This window comes from Euprymna scolopes, chromosome 19 (genome assembly GCF_053919585.1).
Source record: "Euprymna scolopes isolate OS-2025 chromosome 19, ASM5391958v1, whole genome shotgun sequence".
Classification (NCBI taxonomy): Eukaryota; Metazoa; Mollusca; class Cephalopoda; order Sepiida; family Sepiolidae; genus Euprymna; species Euprymna scolopes.
The window spans coordinates 146,444,618-146,468,604 of record NC_136500.1 but is presented as its reverse complement, the minus strand read 5'-3'; the positions used below and the strand labels follow the sequence as shown (position 1 = coordinate 146,468,604).

Here is a 23,987-nt window from a genome sequence, read left to right as displayed (position 1 = left end):
GAATTAATTCATTGATATATATATATATATATATATAACCATCTTATATGTCATTTTGAATATATAACCATCTTATATGTCATTTTGAAGCGTTTTTTTGCTCTGTCAAATCATGTTATTCGTTACCATGCTCAATCTCTTCATTCATTTTTTTCAGGCTCTTCGACAGCATGGGCAAAATTCAAATCCATACGATTTTCTTGCTCCAGTTCAAAATAGACCGAAAAGCTGCCGAGACAGCTTGTGATATCAATGATGTGTTTGGCCCAGAAACCACTAATGGACATGTGGCACAACAATGGTTCAAGAAATTTCATAATGGTAATGAGAGCCTGAAAGATGAAGATGGTTGCAACCAGCCAACTGCGGTTGATAACAAATATTTGAAAGCCTAAATTAAAGCCAATCTTTGCAAAACCACACAAAAAGTTGCTGTTGAACTCGAGGTCGACTACTCAACAGCCATTCGCCATTTAAAGCAAATAGGGAAGTCAAAAAAGTTGGATAAATTGGTGTTGCATGAATTGAACGGTGATAAAAAAAATTATCGTCTTGAGGTGTTTTCTATGCTCCTTCTGAGCAACAAAAACGACCCATTTCTCAAGCAGATTGAGACGTGTGATGAGAAATGTTTGGTACAGTGGTTGGATGCTGGAGAAGCTTCACAACATTTTCCGAAGCCGAAATTGCACCAAAAAGAGTTTATGGTGGATGGTGGTCTGCAGCAAGTCTCATCCATTACAGCTTTTTGAATCCAGGCAAAATGATTACGGCAGAGAAGTACTGCCGACAAATTGATGAAATGCACCAGAAACTCCAGCATATGTGCCCAAGATTGGTCAATATGAAGCAACTAATTCTCCTCCATGACAATGCTCGCCTGCATGTTGCTCAACTGACCCTGCAGAAGCTGAACGAATTTAGCTACGAGACTTTGCCTCATCCGCCATATTCACCGCTCTCGCCCACCGATTATCACTTTTTCAAACATCTTGACAACTTCCTGTGCAAAAAATGCTTCAAAGGCAGAGTCGATGCCAAATTGGCCTTCAATAACTTTATCGTTTCTAGAACTCCAAATTTCTATGCTAATGAGAGAAATAAACTTGTTTCTCATTGGCAAAAATGTGTTAATTCTAATGGTTCTCATTTTCCTTAATAAACTTTACTATGAAAGGAGTTATCTTTTGAATTTGAATGTCAAAAACCGAAATTATTTTTGCACCAACCTAATAATACCAAAGTGGAGTGACTTTCTATCTTTTTTAGTCCACTATCAAAGATACTCAACACATGCCGTTTCTTGATTACCCAGGATTACTTTGAAGTAAACAAGATAAGCACACTTCACAAATTCCTTTCCTGTTGGATTGTAAAACACATTTGGATTGTTTAAACAATATTGCCCAGGAGATGATGTAGATATGCTTAATTTTTGCTCCAAAAGTCTGCAACGAAAGTAAAATAATGCAGCTTAATTATTTCCTGTCTGACTTAATGAATTCCTAACATTAAGAGAATAAACCTTGCTTTGACCCAGAGATCAACAAAAAAAAAAATGCCACAATTGATAGGCCTATTTACTACTCAGTGTCCACTTCTTACCAACTACATATTTTATTGTATAGCAAATTTGACTTTTACTTTAAGGTTTATCATATCATAATCAATTAACATACATCACAATAACAAACTACAATTGTAATTATGAGGCTAGAATGTATATAGCACCTATGCTTTATAGTATAGAATGTATATAGAATGCTTCTCAGTATAGAATGTATATAGTACCTATGCTTCACTGTCAGATAAACTATTCTAAAAAATAACGATTCTGAAGACTAGTACATAATCCACAGGTATATTTCTTTAAAGAGAAAAAGTAAAAACTGAAAGAGAAAAAAATGAAAGGTATGAAAAAGTAAAAACCATAACAACAAATGAACGCAGGAAAACGAAGGAGTTACAAAAAACAAAAAAAAACTGAATAAGTTCTTAAAGAAATGGAACATGAAATGTCACGTTGCATGACAAAGTAAACAAACACATCGTCCAGAAGAAGAAAGGAGTAAAACATATCATTGATGCCGGGGATGGGAGCTGATATAAAACAAAGAGGCGTGCTGTGTCGCCAGTGGTTGCAAAAAGGAAGTAAAGACAAATCAGAAGAGGAAATTAGGAAGAAAGTAACTTAAATAGAGATAATGGGTTCAAAACAGGGGAGGCAGAACAATTATAAGGTAAAAAAAAGTTATAAAATAGCAAATATCTCAACAACTTGACCTGATGAGAAAAAAATTAATATGATTTTCGGAATTAGTGTAAATCAACTCAGAAACCTTGACCACCAAAAAATGCATTTCTCATATTCTGGCTATTATTTCTTTAGTTACTATGGCAACACATCAAAGGCCATAAATGACAAAGTTCTCTGATTCTCTCTCCTCTGATCTTGAGCATGTGGTACAGTGGGGGAAGGGGTGGCTGGTTACTTTTAATGCATCTAAAACCAAGCTCCTATCTTTACATCATCAACGCTCTGATCCCCATCTGGCATCAATTGAAATGGATGGCTCTCGTCTTGGGGAGGCTCCATGTTTTGACAAGCCTGATCTGAAATGATACACGTACATCAAGTCTGTTACTAAGGTCGCTGGAAAAATGGTAGGATCCTTCTACCACCCCAGAAGATATCCCACTGCTGATGCAATTCTCTATCTATATAAAAGCCAGGTATGTCCAAGGATGGAGTACTGCTGCCGCATATGAGCAGGAGCTGCTAAAAACAGCATATCCTGCCTTGACAGAGTACAAAATAGACCTCGTGGCTCAGTGGGAGATGTCTACAACCTCTCTCCCACAGAAGAGATTTTGCGAGCCTGTCTTTGTTTTATCGTTACTTCCATGGCAAATGCTCGTCTGAGCTCCAATCTCTGGTCCCCCCTCACCAATCTTTCACGATAAACACCCGTCTAGCTGAAACCATTGCCCAAACTTTTCCCCACTCTTTATCTGTGCCTAAATCAAAACATAGATTCCATGAGCAAAGCTTCTTTCTACAAATTCCTGATGAACCGTCCTTTTAAGTAAGACATTTTATCAAATCTCCAATACTAACGATTACTATGATACTATCCCATTTATTACTGTACACACAATAAGCCTTATCCCTGAGTGGCTTCCGGGCCTTGATAAGTGGTGACTACCATGTAAAAAAATAAATCAAGGTGTCATGAAGCTTAGCTGATATGCAACAAGTCTTACATAGATAGTTGACCAACTGTCTCATAGTGAAAATTTGTGTGGCAAGATTTAATTGGTTGACAAAGGGATAGAGTCTCATTGATCCGATCCGACCCTCTCCTGGATATAAAAAGAGCCCATTTTGCCCTGAGTAGAGTTGCGAGTTGCAGAGTTCACCAAGAGTGGCACAAGGTACTCTGGCGTAAATCAGACAGGTCTTAAATATGTTCAAAGGAAATGTTCAAGCCTTTTAAAGATTTTTTTTTTTTTTTTTGACGGTGGTCACCACTTATCAAGGCCCGGAAGCCACTCAGGGATAAGGGTTACTGCAAGTACAGTATGTTAGTGTGGAGATTTGATGAAGTGTTTACTTAAGGGGGCGGTTCATTAGGAATTTGTTTATGTTGGACTTGAAGACATCCAGATTGTAGTCAGGTGGGAAGCAGGCAGACGGAACAGAGTTCCACAGGTGTGCAGTTCTAAGAAAGAAGCTTTGTTCATGGAATCTACGTTTTGATTTAGGTACAGATAAAGAGTGGGGAAAATTTTTGGCAGTGGATTCAGCTAGACGGGTGTTTTTCGTGAAAGAGTGGCGAGGGGGGACCAGAGATTGGAATTCAGACGGAACTTAAAAAATAAAGAAAAGGAGTTCAAGATCAGTTTTCAATCAAAACGGATATTACAAGATAAATCCAAAAAAAATTAACTCGACTCGATCACAGAAAGAGAGTGTAGCGTAAAGGTGGGAAGCAAACATCAAACCCAACAACAAAATTATTGCACGATGATTTTTCCTCTCACAATCATTTGCTATTTATGTTAAATACAACAGTTTCTTTTCACCTTTGCTTTCTATTCAGCAGAAGTCTTGCCACAAATCTTGCTGGTGTATACTGAGGAACAGTCTCTCTTGATTAATTTTACATAATGTTTCATTAATGTTTACATAATTCCACATTTAAAAAAAATAGTCGTTACTTTGAAATGCTTATTTTCCGGAATGTTTTTATTTTTAATAAAAAATGTTATAATCAAAATGATTTTTTTTTTGTCGTTATTTTAAATTTTTTTCTTAAACTTAAATTTCAAAATTAAGACTATTCATTATGCAAATGTTTTAAATAGAATTTTATTATATAAAACCATTCTGGTAAAAAAAAAACAAAAAAACTTTTTACTTACTGAATGGCTTTTTTGAATTTTCCTTGCATGTAATAATTAAAGCCTATACTAGTATAGAGCAGAAGACATCTGTATGTCAATCCACGAGATTTTAAAACTGGTAAGGCCATTTGATAATACGCCATTCCTTCCTGATAGCCTCCAATGCCTGCACAGAAAAAAAAAATATTGTTAAAACTACATTCACAACTCAGATGTTCAATAAATATTCAATTGAGGTTAAAATCAAAATAATCACAGTCTAACGATTAGCCAATTGAGCTATCTAAGGTTTTTCTTGCGGCAATCAAATTGCTGTTATTAAAATGTCAAAAAATTTGAAATTAATTTCTATCGTAAATAAAAGTTTAAAGTTTTATGGACTACAAAATCTGTAATAGTTAATATGACCCTGAAAAACTTTGTTTTATAAAAACAATTTCCCAAAATTAATTAACTGTGAAAAATTATTAAGTAAAACATTAAAGATTTATTATTTCCAAAGCAAGTGCTCGTCTGAGCTCCAATCTCTCGTCCCCCCTTGCCAATCTTTCACGAGAAACACCCATCTGGCTGAAACTACTGTCAATAATTTTCCCTACTCTTTATCTGTGCCTAAATCCAAACGTAGATTCCATGAGCAGAGCTTCTTTCTCAGAAGTGCACGAGTGTGGAACTCTCTGCCGCTTGCCTGTTTCCCACTTGACTACAACTTGGATATCTTCAAGTTCAACATAAACAAATTCCTGACAAACCACCCCCTTAAGTAAGACACTCTATCAAATCTCCAATACTAATGATTACTACAATACTATCTCATTGATTACTGTACATGCAAATAAGCCTTATCCCTGAGTGGCCTCCGGGCCTTGATAAGTGATGACCTCCATGTAAAAAAAAAAAAGAAAAGATTTCAGTTTTACGACATGATAAGCTGAACTGTAATATAATGTATGGAAACATGAATCCATAGCAATAGCAGTAATCTTTTTTTATTTATCGATCTTCTCTATAGTATATGTAACATATAAGCTCAAAACATATATATATATATGTGCCGTTGATTTTTATAAACTTAAAAAGTAAAGTATATGACTGATAAACAATAGATAATAATTAGCCAAAAGCTTTTTGAAACAATTTGTTGCTATTATTAGAAAATATGAATAGCTTTTTATGCATCCAAATAAAACACCTTGGTGTAATGAGTGGCAGGCAGAGTGCATGTTAATGAGAGAGTAAAAAATCCTGATTTACATGAAATTTGATCATGGATCAAATTTCATGTAAATCAGGAAGATTTTTATTTTAAAAAAGGATTTTTTACTCTCTCTGATTTTTACTCTCTCCTGATTTACATGAAATTTGATCATGGATCAAATTTCATGTAAATCAGGAAGATTTTTATTTTAAAAAAGGATTTTTTACTCTCTCATTAACATGCACTCTGCCTGAGCAAAATTCCAATAACTTCTAGAGGCTCTTTAAGCCTAAGTCTGAAATTTCAGAAATATTTTTTTAATCAAAATAATTTAATGGATTTTGACCCAAATTGGAATAAGAGTTTTAAGTATATTGATTTTTACTCTTTGCAAGAGAACATAAAAGTGGTGCAAATTGAGTAAATTAACTTTCTTAATAGGAATTACCTCGTGTCACCCAGGATTTAAATATAAAAATTAAAATAAATAATGCGTAAATCACAAAAGATGAAAAAAGTTCAAAATATTAGGAAAATAATTCAGTTTTATCTTGAATTCAAAACAGGAATTATCCTCCTTATCACAAAAATCAGGTTCTTGTCCAGAATTCCCTCTATATTAAAAAAAAAGGTAAAGAAAAATCTGTATGATGTATGTACCAGTAACGAACAATAAAAACCTCATATTCTAAAAATCATGCAAATTAATCAAATAGTTTTATTTTTATGTAGAAAATCATTTTTAAGTTGGAATTTGTAGGCATTGCAACATAAATCAAGCAAGTTTGACTTATCTCCCTTTATTATCTCCCTTTATTATATTCCTTTATTATCTCCCTTTATTATATTCCTTTATTATCTCCCTTTATTATATTCCTTTATTATCTCCCTTTATTATATTCCTTTATTATCTCCCTTTATTATATTCCTTTATTATCTCCCTTTATTATATTCCTTTATTATCTCCCTTTATTATATTCCTTTATTATCTCCCTTTATTATATTCCTTTATTATCTCCCTTTATTATATTCCTTTATTATTTCCCTTCATTTTTTTTATAGATTGTTTTGAAAATATGGAAAAGACAGCTGCTTTTCTGTTACTCATAAAATTTGATTTTCTTATTTAAAAATAAAACTACTTGATCAATATTTTTTTGGAATATGATATTTTCGTTCCATCATGGTAGATACATTACATCACATATATTTTTTCTTTACCTTTGTTTATTTTTTTTTTTAGGAACAGTGGATAACAACTAATAATTATTTTCAGAAAGAAACTGAAAAAATACATTTTTTTTTAGTTTAAAGAATAAGCTTCAAGGATAAAAGGAAGAAATCACTAGTGAGAATCAAATATCAATGTGTTAAGTGTGTTGTTGTTTAGATCTAACATGGAAAAGCTGACAAGATTATTTTATATATTAGACTATCTAATTCATCCAATAAATGTAAATCATTTCATTAAACTGGACCGAACATTTACCGTATATTTCAGCATATAAGACAACCCTTAAAGTTAAACAATCTTTAAAAAAACAATATTTCATAAGATACCGGGTGTTGCAATCTCTAGCCTAGGTTAAACAAACATTGTTTCGTGATTTAGCAGTCATCTTATACAACCGATATATGATACATTTATGAAAATTTGCTCCAATTTTGTACCTCGTCTTATCTGACGTTCGCCTTATACGCCGAAACATATGGTATGTTATTTTTCTTTTCCTTTTCTTTTGTGAAACGCAATCATGACTCAAAGACAAAAACAAAAACAATAATTTTTCTTTAGAAAAAAAAAACAAATCAAAAACTGAATAAACACTTGAATCAAAATGAATGCACTGAGCATTAAACAAGCTACAAATGTTTATCTATAATATAAAGCTGAATGTCTGTTTGTGTGTGTGTGTGTGTGTGTGTGTGTGTGTGTGTGTGTGTGTGTGTGTGTGTGTCTGGTCACAAATAGGCTCCTATATGGTTGACCATTTTTAAAAACTGATTACATATAATGATAGAAGATGTATCGAGACACAGGAATGGGCATATTCGATATGGCAGAATGGTAGTTCTTTAAAATTGTGGGGTTTGTGTTCGTGCATGGTCCACAAAATATGGAAATAAACAATTTAAAAATTAAAAAAAAAAAACAACGTTTACAAGTGTTTTTGATATAGATGTACATAAGAATACTTTGATAAGTATGTTTTAACTTTAATAGGGATGGTATAATAAAATTGTGGGGTCTGCGTTCGCGCCTGGCCTCCATAGAATGGAAATAGGCACAAACTTTAATAAAGACTTTTCATATCTATCTGCATAAGTATACTTTGATAATTATGTTTCAGTTTGAAGAAGTATGGTACAATAAAATTATGGGGTGTTCGTTTGTGCCTGACCTCCATAGAATGGAAATATGTCACAAAGTTTAACAAGGTTTTTTTAATATAGATCCACAGAATATTGTGATAAGTGTTTCAATGTGAACAGGTATGGTATAACAAATTATGGGGTTTATCTATTTTATTTTTACTTTCATCATATTTTGCTTTGGTTTTGATACCCCCAAATTCGAAGCTATCTCTTTACAACCTTTCCTTTTCATAAGCTATCATACTTTCATAAATCAGAGTCCATTTTCTGTAGGCTGTTTTTGAACCCAGTCAACGACGGGTACTTTTGCTAGTAAGTTGTAAAACAATAAAATTAATTTCTGTCGATTAAAACAGATTGTTATATTTCTGCTCTGTTTAGAAGAATGATGAGATGCTGATATATGAAAATATAACAATATTTATTGTATGATGGTTGGTTGTTAGAAGAAAGCACAGGAATTCGACTGATTCTTTTGGGGCTCAAATCATCAACCAATGCAGTATCCTTTTTGGTTGTTATTAAATAAGCATTTGTGACCACCTATTTATATTTTTAGTGTTGTCACTGTAGTATTTTATTTGGCCATTCTAGTTTCACTGGATTGACTTGACTTTGATTACCCCTGTGTAACCTTTTGCTGAAAATGACTTTTGAAACATCATATTTATTCTTGATAATTTATCAAGTTTGTTGTTCTTCATGCAGATGTTACAGAATTTTTTCTTTTTTAACAAACGTTTTTATTACCATTATTTTAAAAAAGTCTCTTGCTGCAACATGTCTAACCAACAATCACGAGATTGTCTCCTCAGCAACCGACAAAGCTAACATGCTTGCCAGTCGGTTTGCCTCAAACTCCACACTGGACCCTTCCAACCACCCCCTACCTGACTTTCCTATGCGGACATACGCCACGCTAGACGATCTGAAAACCACCCCTGCTCAGGTGCATGCTATCATAGCTGTGCTATTAAAAAAGTGCTCAGCCGAAGTAGCTCCAGTTCTCTCCAAACTCTACAACAAATGCCTTAATGAAGCATGCTTTCCGGGCTGTTGGAAAACTGCTTCTGTTGTACCAGTATTCAAGAATTCTGGCAAAAAGACTGACCCATCAAATTATCGCCCCATTAGCCTCCTCCCACTTTTTGCCAAAATATTTGAGACCTTGATTAACCATCACCTTACAGATGCTAAACTTCTGACTGACAAACAATATGGATTTAGACAAGCCCGTTCCACAGCAGACATCCTAACTGTAATCTCTAAACGTATATACCATTCACCGGACAAAGCGGGGGAGGGCAGAGCGGTAGCTCTAGATATATCTAAGGCTTTTGACAGGGTATGGCATGAGGGTCTCCTCAGGAAAATTAGATCATACGGTATCACTGGTAGAATACTTAACATAATTAAATCCTTCTTAGATAAGAGAAAAATCCAAGTTGTCCTCGACGGTCGTACATCTAAACAATATGATATAAATGAGGGGGTTCCCCAGGGGTCTATCCTTGAACCTCTATTGTTCCTGATATTCATAAATGACCTCCCCGACAAAATTGCCTCTGAGATGGGTATATATGCTGATGGCACTACGCTCTATGCCAGGCACGACAGGAAGACGAATGAACACATTTCTAAAGAAATGGCAGAAACACTAGAGGAAGACCTCCAATCTGTGGTGGAATGGGGACAAAAGTGGTTGGTCGCGTTCAATGCTGCCAAGACTAAACTTGTTTCATTCAATAATTACAAGAAACCCTCTCTACCACCTATAGCAATGGCCAACGACTCTTTATCTGAGAGTCCATCTTTCAAACTCCTTGGCCTAACGTTCACAGGAAACATGAGTTGGAACAATTACATTGAAGGCATTGCCAGGACCGCTGCAAGAAAGGTGGGCTCTCTCTACCATGCTAGAAAACTACTAACACCGGAAAGTATCCTGTACCTCTATAAGGCCACCATTCGCCCATGTATGGAGTATTGCTGTCACATCTGGGCTGGTGCATCTGCTACTAGTCTCTCGCTCCTTGACAAGGTTCAAAGGAGAGTCGCAAACATGATAGGTCCTGAACTGGCATCTAAGCTTCAGCCTCTGTCCCATCGACGAAATGTTGCATCCCTCTAAAAGTATTTTAGTGGTGAATGCTCTGACGAACTGCAATCACTTGTGCCCCCACGACGTGAGCACCCTCGACAAACCCGACAGGCTGCTAAATCCCACCCTCACACTGTAGAGATCCCTAGATGTAAAAGATCTTTTTACTCCAATAGTTTCTTCCCCAGAACCGCTAGACTCTGGAATTCCATTCCAGGTCCCTGCTTCCCCAACAGTACTGACGTGCAGAAGTTCAAGTGCAATGTGAACCGACATCTTGCTGCCCAAATCCCTACATAGTACCCCAGTAGTTGTTGCCCCTGATAGTAGCCCCCTACACCAAATGTGCAATTTGCCTTGTTTGGGGTGAAAATGTAATAAAAAAAAAAAAAAAATTTTAGCCTGGCAGGCATTCCTCTTTCTTCCGACTGCATGCTGAGCAAAACCGGCCCATTCTAGTCTTTGGAACCGACTTTGTTTCTCTCGACCACGTGGTGCATTTTTTCTCCTTTTTTTTCTTTTTCTTCTTGTGCACATTTCCTAATTTGCATATGCACATTTTTGGCTACTGCTGCTGCTAATCTCCTTGCAAGCCAGCCATCCTTTGCTGCTGCTGATATTTTCCCACATGCTTATATGCACTATGTTACATACCTTCCCTTCCAAAAACAGAATTCTTTACAAGAATTTAATTAAACCTGCCTGAGGTAATAAAAAGAAAACAAGAAAAAAACGCAATAAAACATGAATAAAAATGTCTTCGTTATTAGCCTGCTCGACATTTCCATTTTATGTTTGTCAGAAATTCCTTTCCTTATTTATCCTTTCATTTTTTTCATTTGTAAAAAATAAAGAAATTCTAAAGTATTCTTCCAAAGAAAGGCAACGTTGTATTACGTTGAAAGGAAAAAACCCAGTAAACTGTTTAAACAGCGAGGATCTGTTTATTTTTATTTTAAGAAATTTCATGGAAACAATGTTGAAGTGTTTCAACTTGGTTGTGCAAGAATACAGTTTCAAATGTAAAAAAGCATTTTACAAAGCCAGTCAATCATTGCAAAACCAAATCAGAGTTTGTATAGTGTTTGATGTTTATTGGTTCTAAGTTTGTAAATTCACCAAACTGAAATGGGACATTTTTATTTTAGTAATAAAATCAGTTTATTGCTTATTGAGTCTTCATATATAATATCCTTATATTGACAGTCTTCATATAATATCCCATCAGTCATAACATTTATCTCTCTCCTTTCTCATTGATAGATATTCACGCCAACTACCCAAATAGTTTTCTTTGGGGTAAAACTTCTTGACTAATTATAACATTGTTCCTATGACTCATTTACCTCTTTATTGCTCAGTTACGTTTAAAAGGATTATTTGAGAGAACACTGGTTAATCTAACCCTTTCTTTAGTCGACTGCCACTTTTGTTTTTTTATGGCGCAGCTCCTGTTTGGCAGGGTTATTCAAGACAATTTCGGCCTATTTTTTCTCTTAAGTGCCAAGTAACTTTTGATGAGATTATTTGAGACAATTTACGGTTGACACCTGACCCAACCGGCCAAAGGCATTATCCCTTTTCATGTCATAATTAAGCGTTGGCAGTTCTAATTCGAGCACTGACTTCTCTCTAATTCCCGCTATCCTTTAAGCTTCTGTGTTCGTAAACTATATTGTCCAATTTCTACTGTACACTCTTTAACCCTTATCCTCGAGTGGCCTCTTGGCCTTGATAAGTGGGGGATTCCTATGTAAAAAAAAAACAAAACAAATACTTTCATTGTTATTGTCTACATCGTACTAAAAAGATTGATTTTATAAAATTATTCAAGTTTAGGTGCGTGTTAAGCTTTAGTTGACAAATAGATTTTTTAATTATATTGTATTAAGCAAAAACAACATTACGTACTTAGTTGTCATGTCGAAAATAGTAATATATCCAAAAATTATGAAAATTCATCTAGTAGAACAACTGCTTTTGTGTTTTAATAATATTGCAGCCATGACACAAATAATCTAAATTATTCTTTTCGGAGTTATGCCCCCTGTGTATAGCCTCCTATTGCTTACTTCATCACGTCTAAGAAAATGCGATTTTATTCAATTTTTTGTAAAAATTACTTTTAACTAGAAATAACTTTCTATTCAGTGAGTTTTTGTAGTTTTTAGATACATTTCGGCATGACAAGTAAGTACGTAATATTGTTTTTGCTTAAAATGATATATTGAAAAAAAAATCGATCTCTTGGCTGTATGTAAACAAGCACTAAAGTTTAAAATGCAAACGTCAAGTATCATGGTTTCACTAGGTATACACTTTTGTCAAAATGATTTCTTGGTACACTCGGCCTAAATATCCAACACAGTTAACCCTCTGAACTAATTTGTTAAGTCGTAAATAAATGAATATAACGATATAAATAAAGTGGAAATTGATTAAAACACGCCTTGTACGTATTAGTTCAGTATCTGTGTAGATGCTACAGACTTCCAGATTGCAACTATCCATTACTTACATTCAGCCATCTGTCTCAGAGAGTGTATTATTTCGTTTCTTGTCATAAACACACTTTTTTCAACCACTATGGATAATAATCAAGGTAAGTTTATGAAATACAAAAATTCTCAGTGGTAGTTTTACTATTGAAGTTCATAATTTTCCAAATTTGAAGATAATCATAGTATTATTACCTTTTAAACTAAAATTAACACTAAATATATTTTTAATCCTGTACATCATAATTCAGGTCATAAAATTAACATTAAATATTTTTTTCATCGTGTACATCATAATTCAAGTCATAAAGGGTTAAGATACACTGAATATCCTAACTTGTTATGAAAAGATGTTGGATTTAGGGAAGCATAAAACACATCCGTCTTGGTCTATGAAAATCAAATGTAAAGTAACTTTCATAGTTTAAAGGGGAAATAACTCTCATAGCTTAAATAAAAAAGCTTACTTCCGGTTTTAAACACAACTGTTGTCAGCCAGTAATAATTGAAAATAAATTGAATTAAATATAAATTAAATTAAAAGTAAATATAAATGAATCAACTTTAAATAATATTTCTAAATAGAACAATTAAAACAATTATTTTACTCCTTGGCATAACATTCATAGGGAACATGAACTGAAATAGATACATTGAGAGCATTGCCAAGGCTGCTGTGAAGAAGGTGGGCTCTTTCTACCGTACTAGAAAACTACTTACGCTTGAAAGTATCCTGTATCTCTATAAGGCCACCATTCACCCATGTATGGGGCACTGTTGTCAAATTTGGGCTGGTGCATCTGCTACTAATCTCTCACTCCTGGACAGAGTTCAAAAGGGAGTCGCCAACCTGATAGGTCCTGATCTGTCATCTAGGCTTCAACCTCTGTCCCATCGATGAAATGTTGCATCCCTCTGCCTGTTCTACAAGTACTGTTCTACAAGCACTTGTACCCCTTCAATGTAAATACCCCCCCCCACAAACCCGACAAGCAACAAAATCCTACCCCTTCACAGTAGAGATCCCTAGGTGTAAGAAAGCCTTCTACTCTAATAGTTTCTTCCTAGAACTGCTAGATTTTGGAACTCCCTACTGAGATTCTACTTTCCTAACTGTACTGACATGCAGAAGTTCAAGTGTAATGTGAACAGACATCTTGCTGCTCTCTCCCTTCATACTATCCCTGCTACTTATGTCCCTGATAGTAGGCCCCTACTTCAAAGTGGCACTGTGCCTTGTTTGGGGTAAAAATTGAATAAAAAAATAAAACAAAAAAAGAAAATAATAACATGGTAATTATTAAAATAGATTTTCTTTAATGTCATATGCAAATGAGAGTACTCATTGGACGTAGATTTCTTTTGAATACATAGTGTATATAGAAATTATAGTATATTTCTTTTGAATACATAGTATATATAGAAATTATAGTATATTTCTTTTGAATACATAGTATATATAGAAATTATAGTATATTTCTTTTGAATACATAGTATATATAGAAATTATAGTATATTTCTTTTGAATACATAGTATATATAGAAATTATAGTATATTTCTTTTGAATACATAGTATATATAGAAATTATAGTATATTTCTTTTGAATACATAGTATATATAGAAATTATAGTATATTTCTTTTGAATACATAGTATATATAGAAATTATAGTATATTTCTTTTGAATACATAGTATATATAGAAACTATAGTATATTTCTTTTGAATACATAGTATATATAGAAATTATAGTATATTTCTTTTGAATACATAGTATATATAGAAATTATAGTATATTTCTTTTGAATACATAGTATATATAGAAATTATAGTATATTTCTTTTGAATACATAGTATATATAGAAATTATAGTATATTTCTTTTGAATACATAGTATATATAGAAATTATAGTATATTTCTTTTGAATACATAGTATATATAGAAATTATAGTATATTTCTTTTGAATACATAGTATATATAGAAATTATAGTATATTTCTTTTGAATACATAGTATATATAGAAATTATAGTATATTTCTTTTGAATACATAGTATATATAGAAATTATAGTATATTTCTTTTGAATACATAGTATATATAGAAATTATAGTATATTTCTTTTGAATACATAGTATATATAGAAATTATAGTATATTTCTTTTGAATACATAGTATATATAGAAATTATAGTATATTTCTTTTGAATACATAGTATATATAGAAATTATAGTATATTTCTTTTGAATACATAGTATATATAGAAATTATAGTATATTTCTTTTGAATACATAGTATATATAGAAATTATAGTATATTTCTTTTGAATACATAGTATATATAGAAATTATAGTATATTTCTTTTGAATACATAGTATATATAGAAATTATAGTATATTTCTTTTGAATACATAGTATATATAGAAACTATAGTATATATAGAAATATTTTCTATAATATGCAAACGGATATAGATATCTTTTGAATATATTGCATAATATTTTAATATATTTAGAAATTATGCTGGAATAAAAGTGTATATAAGTTCGTTTTTAGTATGGACATTAATTTATAAAACAACATATGAATATTAATTAAATTAAATTATAACTGTGAACAAACAAGCAGGAATACAACTAAAATAAAAATAAAAATATGACAGAGAATTATTGTTAAGGAGAGGTGCAGGCGAACTGTGTCCAGGCAAGCAGGAAGAACACAATGGAAATCCCAGGCGATCAAAAGAACAATGGGTCAATCCCAGGAAAGGTGACCTAGGCTGTAGCCAGGCAAGCAGGAAAAGAACAATGTGTTGGTCCCAGGAAAGATGACCTAAGCTATATCCAGGCAAACAAAAATAAACAATGGAAATCCCGAGATTTGGAGTGATCTGTATCCATGACGTCAATCATTCATGGGTCAGACCAAAAACCAGCAAAAGTGCAATAAACAAACTGACAAGAAAAAGGTTAACAGGTTGAAGTGATACATAAAAAGAGGAGAGTGAAACAAAGCAAGAGCAAGACGGACAGAAGCGAGACACAGATTGACACAGTTGCGACCCACCCTCTGGCACTAACCCCACTGCTGTCATTTTATTGAAGTGTATATTGTAAAATAAACAAAGTCTTTATTATAAACAAAGTGTCTCGTATTCATTCATAAATGAAATAACTGTCCATTTTATATAACGATGATCACCAGCCAGACATATACATAACATTGCAGGTACATAAAAATTGGTCCACTGCTTCTGGTATTATCTCAAATCGTTTTGTCATCCCCAGCCAGTGTCTAATAGGTGCAGATCATAATGAATGGTCCAGGACTATTTATTATTGATGCAGAACTAACTAAAATTAACAATAAATATTTTTTTAATCATCTACATCATTATTCAGGTCATAAAGCGTTAACACATTGGTTTTTAAAATAAAGGGAATAGTTTGGATGTGAGGTATGAACTCCATCATCGGTCGCACTGGTTGCATTTAGGTTGTTTTACCAATGAATGAAACACTCTGCTCAGTCATCACAAATAAATGAAGTACCGCAACTCACCTGGGTATGCGCTGATCGCACGGCCATATGCAGACTTCATTAACGCTTGTTGTTCGCGGTTGCCAAAAAGGTAGGAACTATCCAAACATCCACGGATGAAATCCTTTGAAGTCCTAGGATAGCAGATTGACAAAATATTTTCCGCTTGAAGGGCTACCTGGATAGAATAATTATAAGTTATAAATTACGAGCAGAAATACTTTTTGAATAACAAAAATAAGTTGAATAACAGAAATAGAAGAGTTTTGAAAAGAAAAGTGTGTGACATTTTGAACATTCTCACCATCTTCTTCGGACTCATCCCCCTCTCTCTCTCTCTCTCTCTCTCTCTCTCTCTCTCTCTCTCTCTCTCTCTCTGAAAACTGGTTCAGTAAAATAAAAAGGAAAAAAGAAATTAAAAAAAAGTGTCTCTTGTCCTTAATTCCCCCTATATAAAAAAATATAAAAAAGAAAAATCTACATACTTGTGATGAAACAAAAAATCATATTCCAAAAATCATACATATTGATCAAGTAATTTTAAGCGATTAATGGGAATTCGTAGGCATTAAAACAAACCTTTTGAGTGAATTATTTAGTTATCTCCATTTGTTTAGTTTTTTAAGATCTTTCAAAATGTCTGACCCTTCTCTTACTCATAAAATTTGATTTTCTTATTTAAAAATTAAACTACTTAATCAATTTATGTGATTTTTAGAATATGATATTTTCGTTTTATTACAAGTACATCATGCAGATTTGTCTTTATTTTTTTTTTTAATATAGGAGGAATGCTGGATAAGAGCCACGAGAGAGCTAACTAATAGTTTGACCTAGTTTCAGTGTTATTTTTGAAACAACTAGTCAGAATGAAACAAAATGATTTTTCACTTCCCCCATGTACTAATTTGGTTCATTTTAAGTCAATTAGTTTTGTCAAATTTGGCCTCAAAAAGGCGCATCTGGCAATCCTTACAAAGGCTAAAATTTCAAAACAATATGGCGGCCTCGATTTATGTACATTTAGTCTAATAAAAAATGTTGAAAAAATTAAATTTTTTCAGGTTTTATTTCAGCCTTAGGGTCTAATAATGTGTTTTATATAAAACTAAATAATTTTTATACATTTTTGTCTGTCAAATAATGAAATACACATTTGCCCAAATTTGTATATAAATAAATACGGGGCAGCAGGTTCTGTAGTATTATATCTATTAATTTCAAAAATACTTAGTGCATGTTTTGGTTTATATGATTCCTGAGGTCAGAATTATCCCCCTTGGGTAGACAATGGTTTCTAAGTTAGAGTTATTCCCCTTTACTTGTTTCATAAATGATCGAAAATTGGATGCCTATTGACTTTAGTCTTAAATTTCCATTGTTCGTAGCTATAGGTTGTCCATGCTTTGCTGCTGTACAGAATGTATACTTTTGTGGAAATGGTGAGAAACATATGATGATCCCTGAAGACCTAGGACTATTATGAATTCAAGAAAGCAAATCATATTTTTCGGAATGAAATTTACATAGTTAAAAAACAAAAAACTGTATACATTAAATGGAAATTCTGAATTAAATTATATAGAATTACAACAAAGTGCGGATAATTATTAAAGTTTTTTTTCTTAATCCATGGATTTTCCATGAATGGCTTTTCTCCTCGGAGGAAATGTTATTAGTAAAAGAAATGTGAGTAATTATAAATTTTTCTTATTAGTATATAAACTGAAAATTAAATTTGAAATGATGGCGTCAAAAGGAAACTCCAAGTTCAACAATAAATTTTGTTGTAATTCTACATCATTTAAATCAGAATTTCCATTTATATTATTGTTCTATCTCGCATATTGAGGTTTCTTTATCTGCTTGGAATCGTCTTATAAATATTGATACTAATATTGATTTGAACTTTATGTCTACAGTATTATACAATTTCTTATCCTATGCCATTGATCTACATCAATGATCTTCCAAATCACATCCTAAGATCATTCGCAGACATTTATGCTGACGACACTATCATCTCTGGCAACACATCAAAGACCGTAAATGACCAAGTTCTCTCTGATTCTCTCTCCTCTGATCTTGAACACGTGGTACAATGGAGAAAGGAATGGCTGGTTACTTTTAATGTATCTAAAATCAAGCTTCTATCTTTACATCATCAATACTCTGATCCCCATCTGGCATCAATTGAAATGAATGGCTCTTGTTTCAGGAAGGCTCCATGTTTTGACAAGCTTTTGGGCTTGACCTTTACTCCTGATCTGAAATGGAACACGTATATCAAATTTGTTGCCATGGTCACAGGAAAAATAGTGGCATTCTTCTATTGATCTAATATCTCATTGCTGATGCAATTCTCTACCTATATAAGAGCCAGGTACATCCAAGGATGAAGTATTGTTGCTACATATGGGCAGGAACTGCTAGAAAGAGCTTATCCTGCCTTGACAGAGTTCAAAATAAACTTTGTAGCCTAGTGAGGGATACCTCTTTTCTCTTCCCTGCAACCTCTTTCCCACAGAAGAGACATGGTAAGTCTGTTTCTGCTTTATCGTTAATTTCATGGAAAGTGCTCGTTTGAGCTCCAGTCTATGGTCCCACATCGCCAAACTTTCACAAAAAACACTCGTCTATCTGAAACTACTATCAATAATTTCACCTACTCTTTATCTGCTTACCTAAATGTAGATTACATGAATAAAGCATCTTTCTTAAAACTGCACGCCTGTGGAACTCTCTTCTATTTGCCTGCTTTCCAGCTGACTACAATTTGGTTGTCTTCAAGTCCAACGTAAACAAGTTCTTAATGAGCCATCCCATTAAGTAATCTAATTTATCAAATTTCCATTACTAACCATTACTATGACATTGTCCCATTGACTACTGTATATACATTAACCCTTATCCTCGAGTGGCCTCCGGGTCTTGATAAGTGGTGACTCCTTTGTAATAATAATAAATTTTAGATGTAGGTTACCTGGACATGAGTCAAACTTTTTAATATATATTTTGCTAATTCCCACCCTCTGATGAGAAGGAAAGTATTTCTTCGAAACTCCGGATTAAGGACTATCCATTTATTTAGTGTTTCCTTTTCAGATAAAATATGTTTTTAACTCATTTCAAAGTGTTTTTTAACATGTTTTATTAACTGTTTGCTCGCATATATATATATATATATATATATATATATATATATATATATGCACATAAAGTTATGAACATTGCATAGGGCCCGAGCAAAGCTGGGCGGAACTACTAGTATATAAACATAAATTATTATAATTAAAAACTGTCATCGTATGGAAATTTCAAGAAAAAAAAAAGGTACTTGTGCAGTTTACAGACCATGCTGAAATAATAATGTTATTATTTAGAAAGTTATTCTTAGCATCGAAGGAGTTTTAACTATTCTGTACTTTCACATGATTTACTAAACAAAAGATACCATTTACCAATTGCGATTTCATTTCATTGACTAAGTGCTTTGACACTTCCAGTGGTTTACGTAACTTGGTCAGAATATATCGTAATATGGTGATGATAACACGGTCCCTATTCGGTATTAGTAGTAATAATTTTATTTATCAAACCAATTTAAAGAACATGAATAAAAAATAAGTAAACAAGAGTTGTTTTCTCCTGTGATCACTACTTCTTGAATAATATAAACAAACACTAATCGCAATTTTTGTTGGATTTATAAATGAAAAAAAAACTAACGAGTGTAATTTTAGATATTTGAGAAAAAGAAACAATTTTTGAAAATGAGGTGGGGGTAGTCATTTGGGGAAGACAAAGCTTTTCTAGGATCATCAGTATTTATTGTAAAGGATTATTATTCAAACTTTTGATTTTATTTTTCAGCAAAAATTTAATAATGAGATTTTAGATATTTGCTAAGACTTATCATTATGGGTTCGTTTGGGGGTATTTTAGCTTTTTGGGAAAACAAAGCAGCGTTTATTTATACTTTAATAATCCTGATTAAATTTATTCTTCTGAAATTTTAAAGAATTATTTAAACAATTATGAATTAGAAATTAAAAAACTAAAACATTATTGCAATAATTCTCAGCAAAGTCATAGTATAAACACTCATCATTATCATTGCTGTCATCATCATCATCGTAATCATAATCATCACCACTGGCATCATTATTGTCATCATTATCATCATTGTGATTGTCATCATCGTCATCATCATCATAATTGCAATCATCATCATCATCATTGTAATCATCACAATCATCATCATCGTCATCATTATTGTCATCGTCGTCGTCATCATCATCATCATCATTTTCATTGCCATCATAATCGTCACCATCATCATCACCACTATTAGTAGCGATTAAGTTAGCTAGTGTGAATTTTGGCAAGGGTCAAATTGAGTGCATGATGATAACCCAGATTTGTAAAACAGAATTATTCTCAGGGTTGAATGAAAAATAGGTGACATAAAATTAAGAAATAGAAGTCAAACGCTGTAGACCAAACAGACGAAAGATGAGGAATGACGTCATGTTTTTGAGTGGAGAGAAACTAAGTTTTCAATCTCTTCAGAAAGTCATGTGAGTGAGACAAAGCCAATAATGTAAGAAACCTGGCGAATGTTACTTCCATGTCTTTGTCCGTGCGTGTCACTCATTCTGTTAAGTTAGAAAGTTAAGTAAACAATTAGCTACAATAACATTAACCCCTCGCTCCGAAGTCCATTCTCTCCAAACCTTGAAGAAAACTCAGCAAACGTCTCCTTGTGTTACTCTATAAAGATTTTTATTATTGAAAATGTTGCACATAGAAGCATGAGTATACAGGGTGTTTCAAAAGTCTTGGGAACATAAAGATTTTTAATAACTCAAAAACTATTAGGAGTTAAAAAATGAAATTGGTACCGTTGGAAAGGTTAAAGTTTCAAGTTTTGTGGGGAATCTTCAAACTTGCTCAATATGAGCACCATTCGTCACACGGCAGACATCTAGTCGATAGTCCATTTCCTGCCAAACGCGTTCCAGCATCTTGACGTCAATGGTTCCAACAACTGCCGTTATTCGAGCCTTTAGTTAGTCAATATCTCTTGGAAGGGGCGGCACATAGACTTGTTGCTTGACAAAGCCCCAAAGGAAAAAGTCACACTTAGTACCCCATATGCGAATGCTATGCTTGTTAACTTTGCCATTCAGATAGAAGGTCGCCTCATCGCTTAAAACAAGCCGGTCATCAAAGCCGTTATCTTCCAACTTCTCTTGCATTGCAATGCAAAAGTCACGGCGAAGTGGCTTATCAGTGTCCTTCAACTTTTGGACCAACTTGAGCTTGTAAGGTACCATTTGCAGTCGTTTCCTTAAGACACGCCAGACAGTTGCTGGAGCAAGCTGAAGTTCCCTGCTGGCTCTTCTCACTGATTTACGGGGGCTCTGCTGAAAGGCTTCCGGACTTGCTCAACTGCATCTTCTGAAGTTGAAGGGCGACCTGTTCGCTTACTTGGGCACAAACACCCATCTTTCACAAATTTAGCATGCCATCTGACAATGGGTTTCCTTTCAGGGACTTCTTTTTTAAATTTCCTGCGAAATGCACGCTGAACACATGTCCACGATTCAGTCTTAGCAAATTGGAGGACGCAAAACGCCTTGTCTTGTTTAGAGAACGCCATTACTGCACATGGAAAGATAAGACGAAAATCATTAGTATGACCAAAATCTTGATTAAGCAAGCTTTAAAATGACACCAGTTTCATTTTTCTACCTGGAATAGTTCATGAGATATACGCATTTGTAATGTTCCCAAGACTTTTGAAACACCCTGTATTATTGAAAATAATATCATTTTATAGAAATGACCAGAAAATCTTACCTGATAATAAGTCGAGAATGCATTTTGATCGGATGAAAGGTGCATTGATTGACGCATCAAAGTTTCAATATTCTCCCAGTTTTCATTGACAATACCAATCGCTTCAGTCAAAAGACCCTGTTCATAGATTTCTCCAGCTTTTATAAGGGCCTGACCGATGATATCAGTATATCGGAGCCTGACCATGTCATTACTTTGCAATGACTTCAGCCGTTCAGCAGCAAAATCACGCGTGATTCATTGTAATCGGAAATTCTTTAAATCAACGTCCGAACTTACTATTCTTTGTTCAACGAGTGATGCTAAATCATAAAAGGTTTTTTCTCGTTCTGTTTTGGTCATCATCGATACAATGTCGAGGCCAAAGTGCCCATCTACACAGGACAGGACAGACAAGACGCGTCGCTGAGCTGGAGGCAGATTTGCTGCATATTCGTCAAAGCGATCAAAAATGTCCGCGTGTTGGCTAAGTGGCTTCGAAGAAGTCAGACAATCATAAAAATTCTCCGAAGTGTTGAGACAGTGGCAGATGTGTTCGAGTGACATCATCTTCAATAAGTCCGTAAGACGATCAGCGAGACGGACGAGGAGACCAGGCAGATGATTGCAACTTTCGACTATGTAATGTAGGCAAGACTCTGTCTCTTCCGTTTGAGCAAGACCAGATCTACGGCATAATAGCAACGTGGCCTCTTCGCGGGTTAAAGGGGAAAGTTTATATTTCTCGTAAGCGGTGCCATTAATGGTAAACGCTTTCCATCCACTAAATGTGACAACCATTCTAAGGGATGGGAAACGAATGAAAACTGTATCACAGAATTGCTGGAAAGATGACCAAGCACTTGGCCGCAGTTTTTGGAAATCATCTAAAATATAAATATGAGGTGGTCGAACATTTGACAACAATGAGAGGAACTTGTTGAGATCTGCGTTTATTGTTGACCATTCAGAGTCTTTGCTGATGCGGAAGTAAGACCAATGAAGTGATTGGGGTGAAATTTCAATGCTTATTTCTTGAAGAGCCTGTTTAAACAAGAAAAGAAAATTCTTAGAAAATAGAAATTTTAATGGGTCAAAAATTTTAATAGATTTTAACGAGGTATAGGATATATATATATATATATATATATATATATATATATATATATATATATATATACATATATTAAAATAAAATACATATGAAATACATTTATAAGCCAAATTACAATTATGTAAAATAAATAAATATTTATTTTCCTAATATTATGTTGTATTTGGCTTTCATTCTTTGACGTTATTCTCGTGTTGGCCACGCACAGTTCAAACATTTCAAAATACAACCGCCAGAAACAACCCGCGGCTCTTTACAAACAGACTTTTTTCTCCAAATTTACAACATGGCAAGGAAGAAGAAAAGAAAAAAAAAAAAAAAAAAAAACACCCTGAAGATGGAGTCTACCTCTGAAATATATTTGTGATAAATTTCAAACAAGTAAATTATTTGTTTATTTTCCTAATATTATGTTGTATTTAGCTTTCAAGCGCACTTGATGCGTATTTTATTTTATTCAAATTAAAACGTTTCTATATGAACTCTCATTCTTTGAAATATTTATTTGTTTAAAATAAATATTTCAGTGATATGTATTTTATACATATTTAAAAAAATTGTCTAAAATTCCCAGGATGGCATGATGCTGATGCAGAAGTATAACCAATGAAGTGTTTGGGGTGAAATCTCAATGCTTATTTCTTGAAGAGCCTGTTTAAAGGAGAATAGAAGATTCTTAGAAAATAGAAATTATAATGAATCAAAAATTTTAATAAATTTATAGGACTGAAATATATATAGAGTGGGGGTATAAGTTCTGTTACAAAATTTCGGAACTATTTTTTATGATAATACTAAAATAAATTTACTATTTTATTGTCAGTATTCTCAATCAAAATTTTAAAATATATCTGTAGTGTTGTTTTTAGGTTGACAAATTTATCGTTCCACCTTGTAGGAACTATGAAAA

At 33.4% G+C, this 23,987-nt stretch overlaps 2 protein-coding genes across 3 annotated transcripts in view; both read right to left on the bottom strand.

Annotated features, from left to right (window-relative positions):
• Positions 1-22,170, bottom strand: part of LOC145240037 (uncharacterized) — a 50,908-nt gene extending 28,738 nt beyond the window's left edge. Inside the window, exons 1-3 of the mRNA XM_080103624.1 lie at positions 21,985-22,170; positions 16,141-16,297; positions 4,426-4,573 (exon numbers count right to left, since the gene is read on the bottom strand). Coding sequence (XP_079959750.1) covers positions 4,426-4,573; positions 16,141-16,297; positions 21,985-22,170 — 491 coding nt within the window. The remainder of the gene's footprint in view (positions 1-4,425; positions 4,574-16,140; positions 16,298-21,984) is intronic.
• Positions 22,171-22,221: 51 nt separating this feature from the next.
• The window catches only part of LOC145240038 (uncharacterized), a 26,498-nt gene continuing 24,732 nt past the window's right edge, over positions 22,222-23,987 (bottom strand). For both annotated transcript variants that reach the window (XM_080103625.1, XM_080103626.1), the window contains exon 3: positions 22,222-23,007. In XM_080103625.1, coding sequence (XP_079959751.1) covers positions 22,222-23,007 — 786 coding nt within the window. The remainder of the gene's footprint in view (positions 23,008-23,987) is intronic.